General features: G+C 39.6%; 3 protein-coding genes across 4 annotated transcripts; all 3 read right to left on the bottom strand.

Annotated features, from left to right (window-relative positions):
- Nucleotides 1-211: 211 nt before the first annotated feature.
- On the bottom strand, nucleotides 212-3583 carry LOC121939617 (cytochrome P450 2J2-like). Its single transcript, XM_042482622.1, has 9 exons — nucleotides 3392-3583; nucleotides 2954-3119; nucleotides 2714-2866; nucleotides 2456-2616; nucleotides 1381-1554; nucleotides 1155-1296; nucleotides 842-1029; nucleotides 628-769; nucleotides 212-430 (listed from the first exon to the last, which is right to left on the bottom strand). The coding sequence occupies exons 1-9, from the start codon at nucleotides 3581-3583 to the stop codon at nucleotides 255-257; spliced, it is 1494 nt and encodes a 497-aa protein (XP_042338556.1). The 3' UTR covers nucleotides 212-254.
- A 636-nt stretch (nucleotides 3584-4219) lies between these two features.
- LOC121939638 (cytochrome P450 2J6-like) lies at nucleotides 4220-8575 on the bottom strand. The gene is made up of 9 exons (XM_042482637.1): nucleotides 8299-8575; nucleotides 7034-7199; nucleotides 6782-6934; nucleotides 6542-6702; nucleotides 6207-6383; nucleotides 5975-6113; nucleotides 4948-5135; nucleotides 4708-4849; nucleotides 4220-4621 (listed from the first exon to the last, which is right to left on the bottom strand). Exons 1-9 carry the CDS (start codon nucleotides 8488-8490, stop codon nucleotides 4446-4448), a joined length of 1494 nt encoding a protein of 497 aa, XP_042338571.1. The 5' UTR covers nucleotides 8491-8575; the 3' UTR covers nucleotides 4220-4445.
- A 2770-nt stretch (nucleotides 8576-11345) lies between these two features.
- LOC121939559 (cytochrome P450 2J4-like) lies at nucleotides 11346-16002 on the bottom strand. Of its 2 annotated transcripts, none has more exons than XM_042482574.1 (9): nucleotides 15739-16002; nucleotides 14972-15146; nucleotides 14586-14738; nucleotides 13818-13978; nucleotides 13465-13641; nucleotides 13238-13376; nucleotides 12766-12953; nucleotides 12129-12270; nucleotides 11346-11816 (listed from the first exon to the last, which is right to left on the bottom strand). In XM_042482574.1, the coding sequence occupies exons 1-9, from the start codon at nucleotides 15928-15930 to the stop codon at nucleotides 11686-11688; spliced, it is 1458 nt and encodes a 485-aa protein (XP_042338508.1). In that variant the 5' UTR covers nucleotides 15931-16002; the 3' UTR covers nucleotides 11346-11685. The 2 variants fall into 2 exon arrangements, with proteins under 2 accessions (XP_042338508.1, XP_042338502.1); XM_042482568.1 differs by having other exon boundaries at nucleotides 11346-11787.
- Between the last annotated feature and the right edge of the window lie 1546 nt (nucleotides 16003-17548).

Genomic DNA, 17548 nt, shown 5'->3' with positions numbered 1-17548 from the left:
TGCTGGAAAAATAATATTACATCATCCAGTCACACATTATGCCATTATGTGTTGTGGCAGAACAAAGAGCGGGCTGTAGTTCCCCTTCATTGCCTGTTATAAAAAAACATTTCTCTGTGTCATCAGCTCCAGTATTTCACACAAATGTTGTGGACAGCCACAGATGCAGCATGTGTTTTCTATGTATAAAAATGTATAATGTTTTTTGGCTTTACTGTAGCACACAGTCCATAGTATGGGATGGGGTGCATGACTCAGCGGACTCTGGCATAGATCTTAAAGGGGTACGGTGTGCGTGTGGCCCCGACGATTGCTTCGGTACTCAGCTCGACTCCATTCACAGTAGAAAAATAAAACTTCTGGAACAATGTGACAAAAAATAGAAACAGCTCCATTCTCGCCAGGCCTTCACCCAGACATGCACGCTTTCCTGGAAAAAGGAGCATAAATGGACGAGAATTAGTGCAAGTGCATGGAAAATACTACCTTTAATACCCTCATTATTCAGCTAAAGGTGTATATTTTTGGTGCTCTAAATGATATCATTACTTGTGGTCCAACTTTTCAGAACTCAATTATTACTTCATTTAATCAAACTCAGAATGATCGATTTAATGTGTAAGTTACCTGCAGAGAAAGGTAAAAATGCGTCCCTCCTCACAAACTTTCCTTCGGCGTCCAGGAAGTGTTCGGGGTTAAAGATGTCCGGAGTTTCCCATTCAGTCTTGTCAAACAGCACAGAGGTCAGGTTGGGCATCACTGAGGTTCCCTGCACACAGCAATGAATTTAATATACTGGACACAACTGTTTGTTCTCACTCTGAGCTCTAAGTAGATGCACCTTGGGTATGACGTAACCATCCAGTGTCGTATCCTTGGCGGCCATTCTGAGTCCATTGAGAGGAACGATGTTTCCCATCCTCTGGATCTCGTGGATGACGGCGTCAGTGTAGGGCAGGTTGGGTCTGTCTGCCATTGTGGGCTGATGGGTCTGTCCGATCACTCTGTCTATCTCTGCCTGGACTTTTTCTACAAGGTGGAATAAAAGATTTTTTAACTGATTTGTTTAAGTGACTTCTCTGATCTTCAACATTTCTCGTGTATCTATTTCCTTTGCTGCTGCTGCTGATGTGGAAGTCATAGAAATCACCTACCCTGGATATGAGGGTTCTTGATGAGGTAGATTAGGCCCCACTGTAGCGTCTTGGACGTAGTTTCACTACCAGCCAGGAACAGATCCAGACAACACAGAACCAGGTTGCCTTCGTCAAAACCCAGTTTACTGTTTCTGTTGTGCTGTTGGACACGGACAAACATGCAGTCAGTTAAGAAAGGTGTTTTTGGTTTTCAGTGGTTTAGTAAACATTGTAAGCACCATACTTTCTCCTCTATCAGAAACGTGTCGATGTAATCTCGTGGGTTGCTGGGGTCCAGATCCAACTTGTGCCTCTCTATCTCTGCCCTTATAGATGCCTCCAAAGACTTAGAGTTGCTGAAGATGCCATTGTGAGGCCCCGGCAGGTGTTTCATCAGTGCAGGGAACGAATCATACAGCTGTTTGGAGAGGAAACAACAGACTTATTCAGAGGTGATGTTTATATCCGTTGGCAAGTCAAGATCTCAGTATTTTTTGATAGATTGACATAATGACAGATCTGCATTTTTTGACCAGCAAAAAAAAAGGTTTGTGACTCAATTGCAGTTTCCTTTAAGTCAACACGCAGGTTCTGATCCAAGTTATTAATGGATACATAGCCATGTGAGGTTGTTTCTTGATGTCTGAGGATGTTGGCTGTTTTTTTAGTTTTTTTTTTAGTTAGATGCCTGACATAAAGTCTGTTGTCAGTAAATACTGGACTCATAAATTTTGAGGCCTTTACATGTCTAACAAAAGGTGGTTGCTAAGAAATGGCTAAATGAGACTACAGAGCATCATAATACTGAATTAATCCTTCATTTTGTGCCTTCTTGTGGGTGTTTTGTGTCTCTTTGCAATCAGTATATGTTACTTTGAGATCATTTTGTGTCTTTTTCTGGCCCTTTTGATCTTAATGTGGTTGTTGTGTGTCGCTTCCTTGTCAGCATGTGATACTTTGAGTAACATTTTGCAGATGAAGGCCAGGGGTTCCCCGGACACTTCAGGCCCATGGGCTTGTGCTCATTAGGCCTTATCAGTAATCCATCCATGATTTGGACTATTGCATTTACACTTAAAGAATCATAAAAGTGGCAGTCATTTGTGAAGATTATCTTGCTGAACAAAACATGTAAGTAAAATAAACATTTTCTTTGCCACAGAGCTTATTTTCTGCAAAAATACAAAACCTAGTGGAAAAATCCCATTGGGCTTTTGTCGAGGGAACCAGGGCAGCACCAACTCACTGTGTTGGCCTACGAATAAACTTCATCTCTGTAGCACTCTATAAGGGAGGAAAGAGCCTTATTTGTATCTTACCAGAGCCCATATGGAGCCCTCCAGATAAGCCATCTCTGTCAAGTTGTTCAGCATGCTCTGGAAGTTGTGGTCACTGTAGTCGAAACGTCTCCCAAACACTATCTGGCAGATGATGTTGGCCACAGCGTTGTTCAAAAGGGGCACAGGGTCAAACGGCTCACCTGAACAGGAGGAATGTCTTCAGTCTGAGTACACTGTGTGTTTATATTAAATTCCATCATGTTTTGCTCTCTTAACTGTGATGTTCTTCTTGCCAACCTTTCTCCTTCTCCATCACCTCCTGCAGATGATGACTCTCCTCACAGATGCTCTGCTCCATGGAGCTCTTGGCCAGACCAAAGGTACGTAACATGGCCATGGCAAAACGCCGCTGTCTCCTCCACACGTTTCCATTACTGAAGAAAAGACCCGCTGAAATAGAGAAACCTCACAACATTACTCATGTGGGGGTCAGGAGGCAGGTTTAATACTGATGTTCTGTGTGTTTGCATTATTCACCTGAGTTCCCTGAATAAATTCTGGTCACCATCGGGCTGTAAGGCCGGTCCACAAAATTGTCGGCCTGTGTGACTAGGGCTTCCTTCACCATCTTCCACCCAGACACAAACACTGTTTTGTGTCTTCCCAGACGTATGCAGAACACATTCCCATAAACGTCAGCTAGCTGTGGATGCAGCAGCAGAGAATAAGTGGTCTGTTGTCTAACATGTGACACAGATAAAATGCATATTTCAGGACAATAATATCTCTGAAACTGACTTAGTATCAACAGGTTTACTTATTAATTTTCTGTTGCGTCATGTATAGCTTATCTGTAATTTTCCCTTGTTTTGCATACTCAAAATAAACAGGAATCTCCCTTCCACCTTTCACTTTTTATCAAGTTTTTTCAAAAATACGACTGCATAATATGAAAATATGATTCTGTCATCTTACCTTCGTTAAGTAAACGTGCGGCTGTTTAGCTTCAATATTGAAAATGTTTCCTAAAAGAGGGAGAGATGGCGGTCCTGGTGGAAAGTTAGGTGGATCCTTTTTGTTCAGAAAATATACTAAAAGGAGAAAGGCAAAAATAAAAGGCAGCATTCCCCTCGGGTCAACCCACAGAAACGAATCACACAGCCACATCGTGAGGCAGAGGAGAAGAGCAGGGGACTGATAGGGATCACTTGCTCCATCAACAATTTCTAGTTAGAGGTGGGTGTTTCTCTGCTGACTCACAGCTTATGTTGATATAATGACCTGTGTGTGTGACGGAGAGGGGATGGCCCTAACCAATTACAGAGGAACAATGAGCTAGAAACTGACCCAGACTTAAACATCATAACGAAGCAGAAGCAGTAAACATAGAATTTCAGCTGTAAAAATCAGAGCTTGCATCACAACACTAAATGTAATGTAGTTGCATAAAGCAAAGTTTTCATCCTTCAAAGTGCTTTTTTCTCTCACTGACTTGCTCATGTTGTTGTACTAAGAGTCAGAGACAATAGTGACCAAGTGTTACCTTCGTGTTGACGCAGAAACAGTTCAAGGAAGTCAATTCCTACCGACAAGCACATAGCCATAGCATCATGTGACATATAATTACAATTTTGTAAAATATGTTGTGTTTTAACCAATGAAATAAACCCTGTTGAAGGCACTATATTACCCATTAAAAAAATGTGTTAAACATAATTGTTAATTACATTTAGTTAACTATTTACTAAAAAATACATGACATTTCTGATTGTTATTATAAAGATAGCCAATACAACTTGAATGTAGTTTCAAAGAATACATTTATTGAATCTTTATATTTTGTCAATAAGAACTACAAGGTCAAAGCTAAATGTCTTATAAACAGTGCAATTAATGCAAAAATATTAACATAGACTTGAATGTAGAGGCAATAAGCATTGAACCAGGCAGTCATACAGACTAAAAAAATAACTTTAGCTTTCTCTCTTAAAGCGTTTAATTTCTTAAATCCAATAACATGTTTTTTGATTCAACGAGCCTTGGCGTAAACCTTGAAGGGGTGCGGTACTCGTGTAATTCCAGTTACTCCTTCTGTACTCAACTTTTCGTCATCAGGAACAGAGAAAGAGAACTTCTGTAGTAAAGCGACCAAAACCAGGAACAGCTCCATCTTGGCGAGGCCTTCTCCGAGACACGCGCGTTTCCCTGAACAGCCCACACATAAACACAAATGTATAAATGTATATTCTGGTTTAGGTTATGCCTGTAAGACTGAGATAACTGTGGTTTACCTGCAGAGAAAGCAAGCAGAGCTTCTCTCTTCACAAACTTCCCCTCAGCATCTAGGAAGTGTCCAGGGTTGAAGGTGTCTGGAGTCTCCCATTCAGTCTTGTCAAACATCACAGAGGTCAACATGGGCATCAAGGACGTACCCTAAAATGCAAGATCCATTAATACAAAGCAATGACTCAAACACAACACTCATATTTTAGAGGTAATCTTGTAAACACTTGACTTTATGCTAAATTCACCTTGGGTATGATGTAATCCCCCAGTTTCATATCCTTGGCGGCCCTTCTGATTCCATTGAGAGGAACAATGTTTCCCATCCTCTGGACCTCGTGGATAACAGCGTCGGTGTACGGTAGATTGGGTCTGTCTGCCATACTCGGCTGTCGGGTTTGTCCAATCACTCTGTCTATCTCTGCCTGGACTTTGTCTAGAAATACAAGAATATTTAAGGCATAAGCTTAAGGAAGCAAAATGAGTAAACATTAACATGATAATTTTTAACCTTCCTATCAGCCTCAGGTGTACTTTGTGTTAAGATCTTACTAACAAGTATTAGCATGCTAAACCAATATGCACGTTAGCATCGTCTTTTGGGAAATGTTAGCATGGGGATGTTTGCTCTAAAGCTCTTTGTGGAAAACAAATATATTATTCTAATTATGCAGATGATGCATACATTTTATTTTATTTACATAACCATACCACCAGGAGGCTATGGTCCAATATAGTCTGAGTGAGTGCATTGGAAAAATCAGTGATTGGGTGTGCCATAGTTTTTTCAGTTAAACTAAGACAAAACTGAGGTAACTGTTTTTGAAGCCAAGGAGGAGCAGTCAAAAATCAGTGCTCAGCTTCAATTGTCAATGTTAAAAGCAACGGACCGGGCATGAAGTCTTGGTGTAGTCGTGGACTCAAGCCTTAATTTCAATAGTCACATTTAGACTATTACAGAGTTAGCCAACTATCATGTTAAGAATATATTAACCCATAAAGGACTTTTGTCCATGCATACAGAGTCAGTAGACTTAATGGCTGTTGAAGTTTTTAGAGAATTGATTTCAGAGTACTACTGTTGATTGTTTGGGTCAAAAAACTTTTCTGATATTTTGCCAGCCTACATTTTCTTGCTCATTTATGACCATTTTTTTTAATTGTATATACATTTCCTTTTATAATACTCACAGAGCTATTGTAGTACTTGGTTGTTTTTTTTTGTTTTTTTTTTTTTTGCTGTTAGCTCAGTGTCGGAAATTGCATGTGACCTACCCTGGATATCAGGGTTCTTGATGAGGTAAACCAAAGCCCACAGCAGAGTGGTGGAGGTCGTCTCCGTTCCAGCCATGAACAGATCCACTGAGTTAAGAGCCAGTTTGATCTCATTGAAGCCCAGATCAGAATCTTTGTGCTATTCGGAAATACAGAGAAGATACAGTAGTGAGCGGCTGATATTTAGACAGGAGGGGCAACACGGTGTTGTACTGTACAGATGTTCACGTACATTCTCCATTTCAATGATGAAAGCTTCAATGTAGTCTCGTGGATTACTGGGGTCCAGGCTCTTTTTGTGGCTCTTTACCTCCTGACCAATGAAGTCTAAGATGGCGTGAAATTGACTGAACATTTTGTTGTGAGGACCTGGCAAGTGTTTCATCACTCCAGGGAATGCCTGATATAGCTACTCAGAAGAAAACAGTTGACAAGAGACATTTTCATTCAAATCATATCAATGTTTTAACTTGGGTCTCTCAGTCCATTGCAAAAAATAGAATCCCACAATCCCACCAGACTGCTGTCTCTGACAATGATTGAACTAAATAGATATTAGTGACTCACCAAACCCCATACAGAGCCCTGCACTCTAACAACGCCAGATATATTCTTCAGCATGGTCTGGAAGTTGTGGTCACTGTAGTCAAACCGTTTCCCCATCACCAGCTGGCAAATGATGTTGGACACAGCATTGTTGAAGAGACTTGCTGGGTTGAAAGGTTCACCTGGAGGAGAGGAGTCCACTGTTTAGACAAGGCTATACTGCTGAAGAGCTGCTGATTTTGAATTTGTTTTGTTAACCACCATTCTCGCTTTCTATTTCCTCCTGCAGGTGTCGGATCTCCTCACAGATACTCTGCTCCATGATGTTTTTGCCCAGGCCGAGGGTACGTAAGGTAGACAAGACAAAACGTCTCTGTCTTTTCCATGGTTCACCATTGCTCATGAACAGACCACCTAGATAAGATAAAAACAAGCAGAGAAAATATAGTTAATAGTTTAGGGGAACTAATTCCTGCAAAACATGACTCAAGAGCAAGACAGACATTTATTTACCTGATTTTCCTGAGTAAAACCTTTCATTGATTGCATCAAACGGTCGATCCGCAAAGTTGTCAGCTTGTGTCACTATGGCTTCCTTCACCATTTTGTACCCACACGCAAACACCATCTTGTCACGGCCAAGGCGGACGCTGAACACATTCCCATAGATTTCAGCCAGCTGTGGACATTGCATCAAGCAATAAAAAATGCTGGTTAATCAGAGCACTCTACTGTATGAACATCATATGGCTGAAGTAATGAAAGAGGGAAGCTGTGTTCGCATGGCCCAACAAGTCCGCCATCAGTAGGAAACTTTGAAAACTTCCTATTTTGACATAATGCAGCAAAATGGCACAAGCAACTCCCACCAGTTCACTTTCTAGATTTTGACATCATCAATGAAGTGAGAAGGAGAAAGCCCAGTACTTGTGTTTTTCTGCAGACAAATAAGGGACCACTAGGCTTTTGTCAGTAAAAGTCCCCTGCGTTCTGTCGTCTTCAGTTCACCGTACATGTTAACAGGAATATAAAGGGATCATTCATTTTCATTGGCCATATAAACAGAGTAGGAGGAATACTAACTTTTAGGAATTTTGGCAAAAACAGGAATATTTTGTGCATGTAAATAAAGTTCTGGTTAGGTTCCAGTGGCAAAAAAGACTACAAGGTGATACATACAGTAGGCCTTAGCACTACTATAATTGCACAGCCTTGTTTGATAGCATTGCTAATGTAACGTTATGGCTTAAAAACTTTGCGGGGCAAACTATTTCTTCCACTGGGAATCTATATCGCTCAAAGATAAACTGTCAACTAACTAGTGACGTCATTTCCAAAGGAGTTGATCCCAATCAAAAATTCCAAACTCCTAACATAACCTGTTCCAAACTAGGTTAGGTGTGCAGCATGACTTATTATTACATATCAAGCCGATCTAGCCAGTTAAAGCATAGCCACATTTAGAAACTGTGGTTTTAGGCTTGTTTACTTTGCAAACCCCCTAATCTTGCTTCATAGTTCACCCTTCGGGTGTACCAAGATTAAAATTTCCATTTGTATTTACAAATTGACCACCAAATGTCAGTATCTGCCAGTAGTTTTTATATTAAAATGAATAATTTAAATATAAATGCCTGCAGAATTCGAACAATTTAAGATTATATTCCATAGGTGAGCTATTAAGAATTATTGAAATGGCTTTATTTTTTAAAAGTTGTTTGCAAAGTTAAAAAAGCTGTAATGTCCAAATAGTTTAAATATATGTTTCAAAACGTTACCTTTGTGAAATACTTGTGTGGATGTTTCCTGTCCAAGCTGAAGACATTCCCCACAAGAGGAAGAGCGTACGGTCCTGGAGGATAATTTGGTGGATTCCTGTTTTTTAGAAAGTCTGCTATTAGGATAAAAATAAAGATACACAGGAATATCCCCTTGAGGTCAAAACCCAGCAAAAAATTCAAAAGCCACATCGATAACGAAGGATAAAGCAGCAGTAAGAAGAGGGTCTGAGCTTAATAAACAGCCAACTCTACTGGACAGACAGCTTAAAAAATAACCAGATTCAGAGAATGCACCAGCTTGACAGTGTTCTGATAAAATAGGATACAGACACACCTATGTTATGCTTGGCAAACCAGTTCTCTGCTGGTACTTATGATGAAGCAACAACAATCTTAGCTCAGCAATACAATAGCACACACTTAGTGCCAAACCTTTTTTTTGGTAACCTTAGACTTTTATGTTGAAGTGTAAACAGAGACCAGCCAAAAAGTACAAAGTGCAGTGGAAATAAATAAAAAAGGCATCCAATCGATCCATTGTGCAGTTGCATGTATTTAAGTCTCTGCCATCCAGTAACAAATAAAGACAACGAAGAACCAGGTTGCCATAGTCAAATCCAAGTTCACTGTTTCTGTTGTGCTGTCAAGCAAAGCATGGGGATAAATAAACACTTGCTTTGTTTTTGGTTATCGTACATGTTAATTGGAAACACAGCAATAAGTCAACTTGTTGTACACCACAGACTGCCTCCTCTTCTGTCATGAAGGTGTCAATGTAATCTCGTGTGTTGCTGGGGTCCAGATCCAACTTGTGCCTCTCAGTCTCTCCCCTGATAGATGCCTCCAAACATTTGCTGTAGTTACCATTGTGAGGTCCCGGTAGTCATTTTATTTGTGCTCAGAACACATAATGTAGCTGGTTGGAGAAGAACAAGGGGTGTTGTTTTTGTGGTTTTGTTTATATCCATTTGCAAGTAAAGATATCACTTGCTCTCAAACAATATTTTCGAAGAGGGTTGTTCTGTACAAAGCCTTTGGTAGCTAGAAATGTCACTTGAGACAGCTTCAGTTGGGTCTGAAGACAACAAATCTGTTAATGAAGAAAATCTTGGGGTATGGCATTATGCCAGCAGCGCCTCATATAGCCCTGTGTCACTGACTTCAAGCCGAAATGAAGAGCAGTCTTCTAAAGTCTAAGTTGCAGTCTACGGCATGGATAACCAACTTGCTTTGCTTGGGGTAACCTTTGCAAAATGACAGGAGGGCAGAGGCCAGTCACAGTAGCCTCATATGTATTTCTAGGTTTTTAGGACATTTGTCTGATTTTTTATGTTTTCAGGATTTTAGGACATTAATTGGATTTTAGGACATTTCTTGGATTTTAGGACATTTCTTGGATTTTAGGACATTTATAGAATTTATAGAAAAAGATGTGTCTAGGATTTTACGACATTAGGGGCTTAGCTTGGATGTCTGTTGGGGGGTGTTGTCACTTTAGCTCTTTTTTGATGCTGTTTTATGCACTCTGTTACCTTTTATATGCTAAAAGTACAAAAAACAATTTCCGTTGTGAAAATGGTCGGGGGACTACCTGGCACCCTTTTGTAGGCCTGTTTTGGCCTTTGGGCCGCAAGTTGAGTATCACTGGACTGGTCTAATGGCTGTTGACTGTTGTACCAGTGCCCTCTTGTGGTGTAATGCAGAACTTGTCTTGAGCACCTGGAAAAGTGGGCTTCGCTGTGTAGTCAAGTAGTGTGAATTATGAACATCTCTGGTAGAGGTTGATCAGTATTTTGTATCTGTAAAGACCAAATAAATAACAATAGTTTGGAGCAGGACAAAGCTGATAGCTGAAGAATTATCTTATACCAAGCAACAACCTCTGGGATTGTAAAATGAAGCCAGTTGTTCTTTGAAGGCCATTTTTGGCTGGCTCCAGATGCCAGTAAATCCCCACTGACCCCCATCCACCTGTGCAGGGGCTCACCTTTCTATTGAAGCCCTCAGCGGTCGTCAGCAGAACATTAGGGACCAGCAGCTGCCAGTGGAGTTGTCCATCTAGGTTTTGTTGATAAGTTTGGAGAATCCATCTGCTACCTGGTGCAGATGCTGTCACCATCAGGTCATGTATTAATGCTCTAGTTAGGGGTTCTCTGCATTCTACCTCTGTTGACATGACTGCCATGTCCAAAGCAGACAAGAACAAGCTTTTCCAGCCAATACCATGCTGATGTTCCAGAGCGTGCACAGAGGCTGAAGCAACTGTAGTTGTCAAGCATGAATTCCCTGATCCTGCCTGAAACACAGTCGCTCTCCAGTGTGGTTTCCACTAGCTTGTGCAGGATTGTCCTGCAGGCATTGACAGTGTCCAGCCACAGATACATTAGGGCTCCTCGGCCTTCTAATGCCTCCAACATCAGCAGTAACAACTCCTGTGTGCTCAATGCATCCTGGTACCTCCCTCCTTCTGTATGGAGGTTGAGGATTGGGTTAAAAGGCGATGGTTAGCATAAGGGTTAGGGTTAGTCATGTATGGAGTTGTCAGAAAAACTCTGTCAGACGTCAGGCAGCAATACTGATGAAGACACTGAGGAGTGAGATTGTCCTTTCTTCAGTGAATCTGCTGATCACTGCTGGGCCACCTCCCCCCTCCTCCTTATGGCCTTGATGGTTCTCTGTTGTTGGTGCAAGAGTCTGAGGCACTTTTTGTGGAGAGTATATAGTTAAGGTTTGTGGAAAATTGTGGTGAAAGTTGTTTCAATATATGAGTAACGTTATGTATGTTACGCTGCACAGCATGCATTGCTGTCTACTGTCATTTGTGATACAACTAGTAAAAGACACCAAAGTAAGGCATTTTTAAATTCTTCACATAATGTGTTCGAAATATTTATGGTATATATTATGATATATTAATTAGAATAATGATGAAAGTAATAAACTATTAATAGTTTGCAAATGTAATGCTGCGGTTTTATCAAAGACTTAAAACAGGTTTGTGATACAAATCACCAAATAATTTATTAGTCATTAAAAACAACAAATCTTTTTTATGTTTTATCATTATTAACAGAGGAAAGAGAAATGTCACATAAACAGTGCGGTTAATACAGAATATTTTGAGAAAATGCTTTATCACTTACATAATCAAAGAAAAAATAAACAGGCCCTGAATGCATGAGGTATAATGCAGCAGTAAAAAAATTTGATTAATAAGGAAACTACAGCTTTGTCTCGTAAAGCATTTTGCTTGTTCTAATTTGTTTCACATTGTATATACATAAAATAGTTTGGTGAGATGTCTCAAAATTCAGCGAGCTTTGGCGTAAACCTTGAAGGGGTGCGGTACACGTGTTGTTCCAGTTACTCCTTCTGTACTCAACTCTACTCCATCAGGAACGGAGAAAGAGAACTTCTGCAGTAAACCAACGAAAAACAGGAATAACTCCATCTTGGCGAGGCCTTCTCCAAGACACACGCGTTTCCCTGAAGAGTCCACAAACACATATGCACGACTGTGTAAAGGGTAACATGTTTATTCAGGTTCAGGTTAAAAAAACCCCAACTCCAAAAAAGTTACATTATGTAACTGTCCTAACATTTTTGTAACGTGTTGCAGACATCAAATCCAGAATGAGTGCATATTCACAGTAAAACAAAGTTTATCAATTTAAATTTTGAATATCTGGTCTCTGGATGTATTTGATTGAATATATGTCAAATAACATTTTTATTTTCTTTTTTCATGTTTTTATTTACGTTTTACACATCCCAACTTTTTGTGAGTTTTTGGGGTTGTATTAAGGATTGAGGTGAATGTGGTTTACCTGCAGAGAAAGGCAGGAGAGCTTCTCTCTTCACAAACTTTCCCTCAGCATCTAGGAAGTGTCCAGGGTTAAAGGTGTCTGGAGTCTCCCATTCACTCTTGTCAAACAGCACAGAGGTCAGGTTGGACATCAAGGTCGTACCCTAAAAAACAAGATCCATAGGTTAGAACTAGGGCTATCGTAGTTATGATACTGGTATCATAAGATAGTAGACCTAAGGAATCCAGTGGTACCAACCACATCATGCTAGTTTCTCAGGAAAGGGAGTAAATAATGCTCCAAATTTAGACTAAATTTTGGCAATGGAAAAACGGCAGGTTCATTTCACATGGGTTCCTTGACCTCTCAGTTCAAGATATTTGAATGAAAATTGATTTTGTGGGTATCCATGAGTGTCCCCTTTACAGAAATGCCCACTTTATGCTAGTCCCTTGCAGTTTTTTTGCTGATATTTGATTCCTTATTAAGACAATCTGGTAAGAATTGCTCAACTTGTCAATATGGACTTCATAACTGCTTTGTAATGCAACATAATGGAAGTGACAGCCCTAATTAAAACCAAGCAATGGTTCAACAACATCAATCATATTTCAGAGATAATCCTGTGAAGACTTAAATGATTCTGTACTAAATGCACCTTGGGTATGAAGTAACCACCCAGTGTCGTATCCTTGGTTGCCATTCTGGGTGCATTGAGAGGAATAATGTTTCCCATCCTCTGGACCTCGTGGATGACAGCATCAGTGTAGGGTAGGTTAGGTCTGTCTGCCATACTGGGCTGTCGGGTCTGTCCGATCACTCTGTCTATCTCTGCCTGGACTTTATCTAAGAATATAAAATAAAAAAATACAAAACTGATTAAATTAAGCTTGCAGCAACAGGATGAGAAAAACTTGACATGAATGACATCTTAATTCAACTTGAAGCTCAAAGCACAGTTGTGTCTGAGTACAGACCATAGATTGTACATAGTTATATACTATACGTATATCAATATACAGTCCATGGTACAGATTTAAAGAGCAATTAGTATGGCTGAAGACTCTTTTAGTCTTGTGTCCTTTGCTATTTTGCAGTCAACTCAGTTTGGGGCCCAGCATGTTACTTGCCCTGGATATCAGGATTCTTGATGAGGTAAACCAAAGCCCACAGCAGAGTAGTGGACGTTGTCTCCGTTCCAGCCAGGAATAGATCCGAGGAGTTCAGAGCCAGATTGGTCTCGGTGAAGCCCAGATCAGAATCTTTGTGCTATTAAATGCAGACAGTACAGTAGTAAGTGGCTGGTAGATGAACAGGAAGGACTACATCGTGTCGTACTGTACAGTTGTTCACATACATTTTCCATTTCAATAATGAAAGCATCAATGTAGTCCCGAGGATCACTGCGGTCCAGGTCCCTCTTGTGGCGCTTTACCTCCTGACTGATGAAGTCGAGGATGGCATTAAATTGGTTGAACATTTTGTTGTGAGGACCTGGTAAGTGCTTCATTACTCCGGGGAAAGAGTCATATAGCTACTCAGAGGAAAGCAGCAGATAAGAGAGAAACCTTTATTCACATCACCTTTCATCTCATGTGATAGAATTTGACCACAGACATGGGCTTCTCAGTCAGTTGAGGAAGACTGACTCCCAGGATCCCACCAGAGTTCTGATAGAGTGATCAAACCAAGTTGATATTGCTGACTTACCATACCCCATACAGACCCCTCCAGCTGAAAAATGTCAGCAAGATACCTCCGCATAGTCTGAAAGTTGTGGTCGCTGTATTCAAACCGCTTCCCCATTACCAGCTGGCAAATGATGTTGGACACAGCGTTGTTGAAGATGCCTTCTGGGTTAAAAGGTTCACCTGAGGAAGAGCGGTCCACGGTTCAGAAAACAGCAGCCACTGCAATGTCACCCTATGGGGCCATAGGCCAATGGCAGTCAACAAGGCAAATTCTGTCCAAAAACGATGTTGAGACGTTAAATCATTATCTCCCTACAGAAGGTCATTCATTCATGTGAAGAAAACTGAATGAAATTGTTATTTTGAAGTTTAGATTTTTTTTTGTTTTTAAATTTTATCTATATATGATTGTTTAAAAATCACATAATGTAATAACCACATAATACAGAGAATCCTAAAAAAAGAAATGTTTTCTACATATGTCAGGAGCACTCATCTCTGATGCAATATTTGCAAAAAAATAATCTGCTCAAAATATATCATAATCACTCATTTTACACAAACTTCCTGCAGTTTGGCATTTTGACTGTTTATACAGTGTAGTTGTTCTTTGCTGTTACTGTCATGCATTGAATATAATTTGCAACATCTGTAAAATATGACTCTTAGCCAGAAATCATCAGTTCATTCATTGATAGAAAAGATCCTTCAAGTAAAAGGTTGGGAACCACTGATTTGGACAATGCTATGCTACTGATGATCTTATTTTGTACACATTATAAACCACCTTTCTCCTTCTCTATCTCCTCCTGAAGGTATCTGATCTCCTCACAAATTTTCAACTCAGTGGCGTTTTTTCCCAGGCCAAAGCCACGTAAGGTGGACAGGGCAAAGCGTCGCTGTCTCTTCCATCTTTCACCATTGCTCACGAACAAACCACCTAGACACAAACAAGCACAGGACATAGACTGTTTCAAACATGACTACATAAACATTCAAAATGGGTCCAAGTGCATTTCCTTTTTGTTTATGCGGTAGCTAAAGTTGTTGTCATAGCAACATAATAGCAATGTTGCTATAGCAACATAATAGCAATTGGTCTATAGGGTTAATGGCTCAGGGGAACTAATTCCTGCAAAGACAAAGACAAGAGAAAGAAAGAAAATTGTGCACCTGGGTGTCCTGAGTCTCCTGAGTAAAACCTGTCTTGTGATGCACTGTGTGGTCGGTCCACAAAGTTGTTGGCTTGTGTCACTAAGGCTTCCTTCACCATCTTGTACCCAGACACAAACACCATCTTGTTACTTCCAAGGCGGATGCTGAACACATTCCCATAAATGTCAGCAAGCTGTGGACAATAGATCAAGGAACAAACACTTACAGGTTACAACAGGCTACTCCATCAAATTTTTTTTATTTCGAGAAAAAAAACCTACAATAAACACAGAGAAAAAACAGGGCCACCAGATGAACCAACATCAGAATTTCCATGTATGTTTACAATTTGACCACCAGATGTCAGTATCTACTTGTCGTTTCTATATAGTAATTTGAAATTGACTTCTGATGAGGCTGAACCATTTAAAGTTTAAGTCTCTCTGTGAATTCATCATAATGATTAAATTTATTTTTATTATTATATTTTATTGTTTTTATTTTATCAGTACATTAACAAAATTATGTTGGTATTTTGTATATATGCCACTATACCAATAATGGAAAATGTATGTGTACTGTACAGTACGACACGATGTAGCCCTTCCTGTTCATCTACCAGCCAATAATAATAATATACCAATAACAATAGCATTTTTGAAAGATCTTGAACTGATTGTAAATTCAATTAAATTATTCAAATGAGCAGTTTAAAAATATAAGAATGTCTCAATAACACTTAGACTTGAAAATAATTTTGAAAAAATGCATGTATTAAACTTTACCTTGGTAAAATATTTGTGTGGATGTACATTGTCCACACTGAAGAAATTCCCCACAACAGGAAGAGCGAAAGGTCCTGGAGGAAAATTAGCAGGATTCCTGTTTTTGAGGAAGTCTGCTATTAGGATAAAGATGAAAATAAACAGGAATATCCCCTTGAGGTCAAAACCCAGCAGAAAGTTGTAAAGCCACATTGTTAAAGAGCATTAAACCAACAGCAGGAGGAAGGCCTGAGCTTTTCAAGACTTTACACAACACTACACACGACTAACATGAGGAGGACAGATGACTTAAAAACAAGTCAGTAATGAAGACTGGACAAAGGTCCTTTTGACAGATAAGTTCACACATCACAAGCTAAAGACACACCTACTTTTTCTGCAGGTAAACAAGATCTGTCATACTGCAAATGATAATAATAAGCCTAAACTAATATTAATCAAGTATTATCGTGACTTGACATATTGTATAAAGGAAATAATCCATGAGCAACAACATCAGCTCAGTGGTGTGATAACAAACACGTGCAAAACCTCCACTGTCTTTCAGTGACCTTAGATTGGATATGTATAGTGTAAACAGAGTCCAGCCAGAAATGCAAAGTGCAGTTGCAGTAAAAGTCATCCAACTGAACCACTGTGCAGTTTTAGGTAAATGAGTCACTACTAGCTGGAACTAGATGCAAACCCAGTTCACTGTTGTTATGCTGTAAGATGCAGAAACAAAAATGTGAGTGCAGAAAGGTGTTATGTTTTGGTTTTTCATGAATAATGATATATAATATAGAGATGCATACAATAAATATATGTATTCAAGATTGAAATATATAATTTTAAACCACTAAGGATGACGAATGACTATAACACACAACATAACTGATCATGAGCATGAAAAAAATGTAACCAATCTTTATAAATTTTATATTTAATATTTTATATTGAATTAAATGTGCTGGCAGAGAGATACCGAACAGGCTCTTAGTGCATGTGGCAGTTGTGCAACATTGAAAGGTACATTGACACACTGAAAATTAACTACAGCTTTCTCTCCTAAACTGTTTTTCCCTTTTGTTTGTTGCACATTGTAAGGATGAAAATGATACACTGAGATGCACAGTTTAGCAGTTCTTGGCATGAACCTTAAAGGGTTGTGGTACACGCGCAATTCCAGTTACTCCTTCTTTGTTCAACTCTACTCCATCAGAGTCAGAGAAAGAGAACTTTTGTTGTAAATCAACCAAAAACAGGAACAGCCCTGTTTTGGCGAGGCCTTCTCAAAGACAAGAATGTTTCCCTGATGAATCCATATAAACATACACACATGACTATGTAAAAGCTCAGGACAAACAGATACTCAATGCAAAGGTCTTCAACTAACCGGAAGATCAGTCGTTCAATCCCCGGCTCATCCAGTCTGAATGTTTTTGGGCAAGATTATGAAGGTCCATTTACCAGAAGGAAATGTCTTACAAACAGTAAATAAAAGAATATATTCAAGTAAAAATATCATTACACAGAATTAGATGAACTCGATTTTCTTCCTGCATATTATTTAGATGAAAAACTATTCGGTGTGATGTTGCATAATTCAGCGAGCCTTGGCGTAAACTTTGAAGGGAAGTGGTACTCGTGTAATCCCAGTTACTCCTTCTGTACTCAACTCCACCCCATCAGGAACAGAGAAGGAGAACTTCTGTAGTAAACCGACCAAAAATAGGAACATCTCCATCTTGGCGAGTCCTTCTCCGAGACACGCGCGTTTCCCTGATGAATCCATAAACATACGCACAAATGAAGGTGTGAGAGGGTAATA

Source organism: Plectropomus leopardus, chromosome 3, assembly GCF_008729295.1.
Source record: "Plectropomus leopardus isolate mb chromosome 3, YSFRI_Pleo_2.0, whole genome shotgun sequence".
In the NCBI taxonomy this organism is placed as follows: domain Eukaryota; kingdom Metazoa; phylum Chordata; class Actinopteri; order Perciformes; family Serranidae; genus Plectropomus; species Plectropomus leopardus.
The sequence above is the reverse complement of the archived record's forward strand: the minus strand, read 5'-3'. Positions and strand labels throughout refer to the sequence as shown.

Coding starts and splice junctions, on each gene's coding strand:
- LOC121939617 (XM_042482622.1), bottom strand. CDS start 3,583: ATGTGGCTGTGTGATTCGTTTCTGTGGGTTGACCCGAGGGGAATGCTG. Junction 1,555..2,455: donor AGGGCTCCATATGGGCTCTG/GTAAGATACAAA, acceptor CTCTCCAAACAG/CTGTATGATTCGTTCCCTGC. Junction 431..627: donor ATTTTTACCTTTCTCTGCAG/GTAACTTACACA, acceptor TCCTTTTTCCAG/GAAAGCGTGCATGTCTGGGT.
- LOC121939638 (XM_042482637.1), bottom strand. CDS start 8,490: ATGTGGCTTTTGAATTTTTTGCTGGGTTTTGACCTCAAGGGGATATTC. Junction 6,114..6,206: donor TCATCATTGAAATGGAGAAT/GTACGTGAACAT, acceptor ATTTCCGAATAG/CACAAAGATTCTGATCTGGG. Junction 4,622..4,707: donor TCTGCTTGCTTTCTCTGCAG/GTAAACCACAGT, acceptor TGGGCTGTTCAG/GGAAACGCGCGTGTCTCGGA.
- LOC121939559 (XM_042482568.1), bottom strand. CDS start 15,930: ATGTGGCTTTACAACTTTCTGCTGGGTTTTGACCTCAAGGGGATATTC. Junction 13,979..14,585: donor GGAGATAGAGAAGGAGAAAG/GTGGTTTATAAT, acceptor GCTCTTCCTCAG/GTGAACCTTTTAACCCAGAA. Junction 11,788..12,128: donor TCTCCTGCCTTTCTCTGCAG/GTAAACCACATT, acceptor TGGACTCTTCAG/GGAAACGCGTGTGTCTTGGA.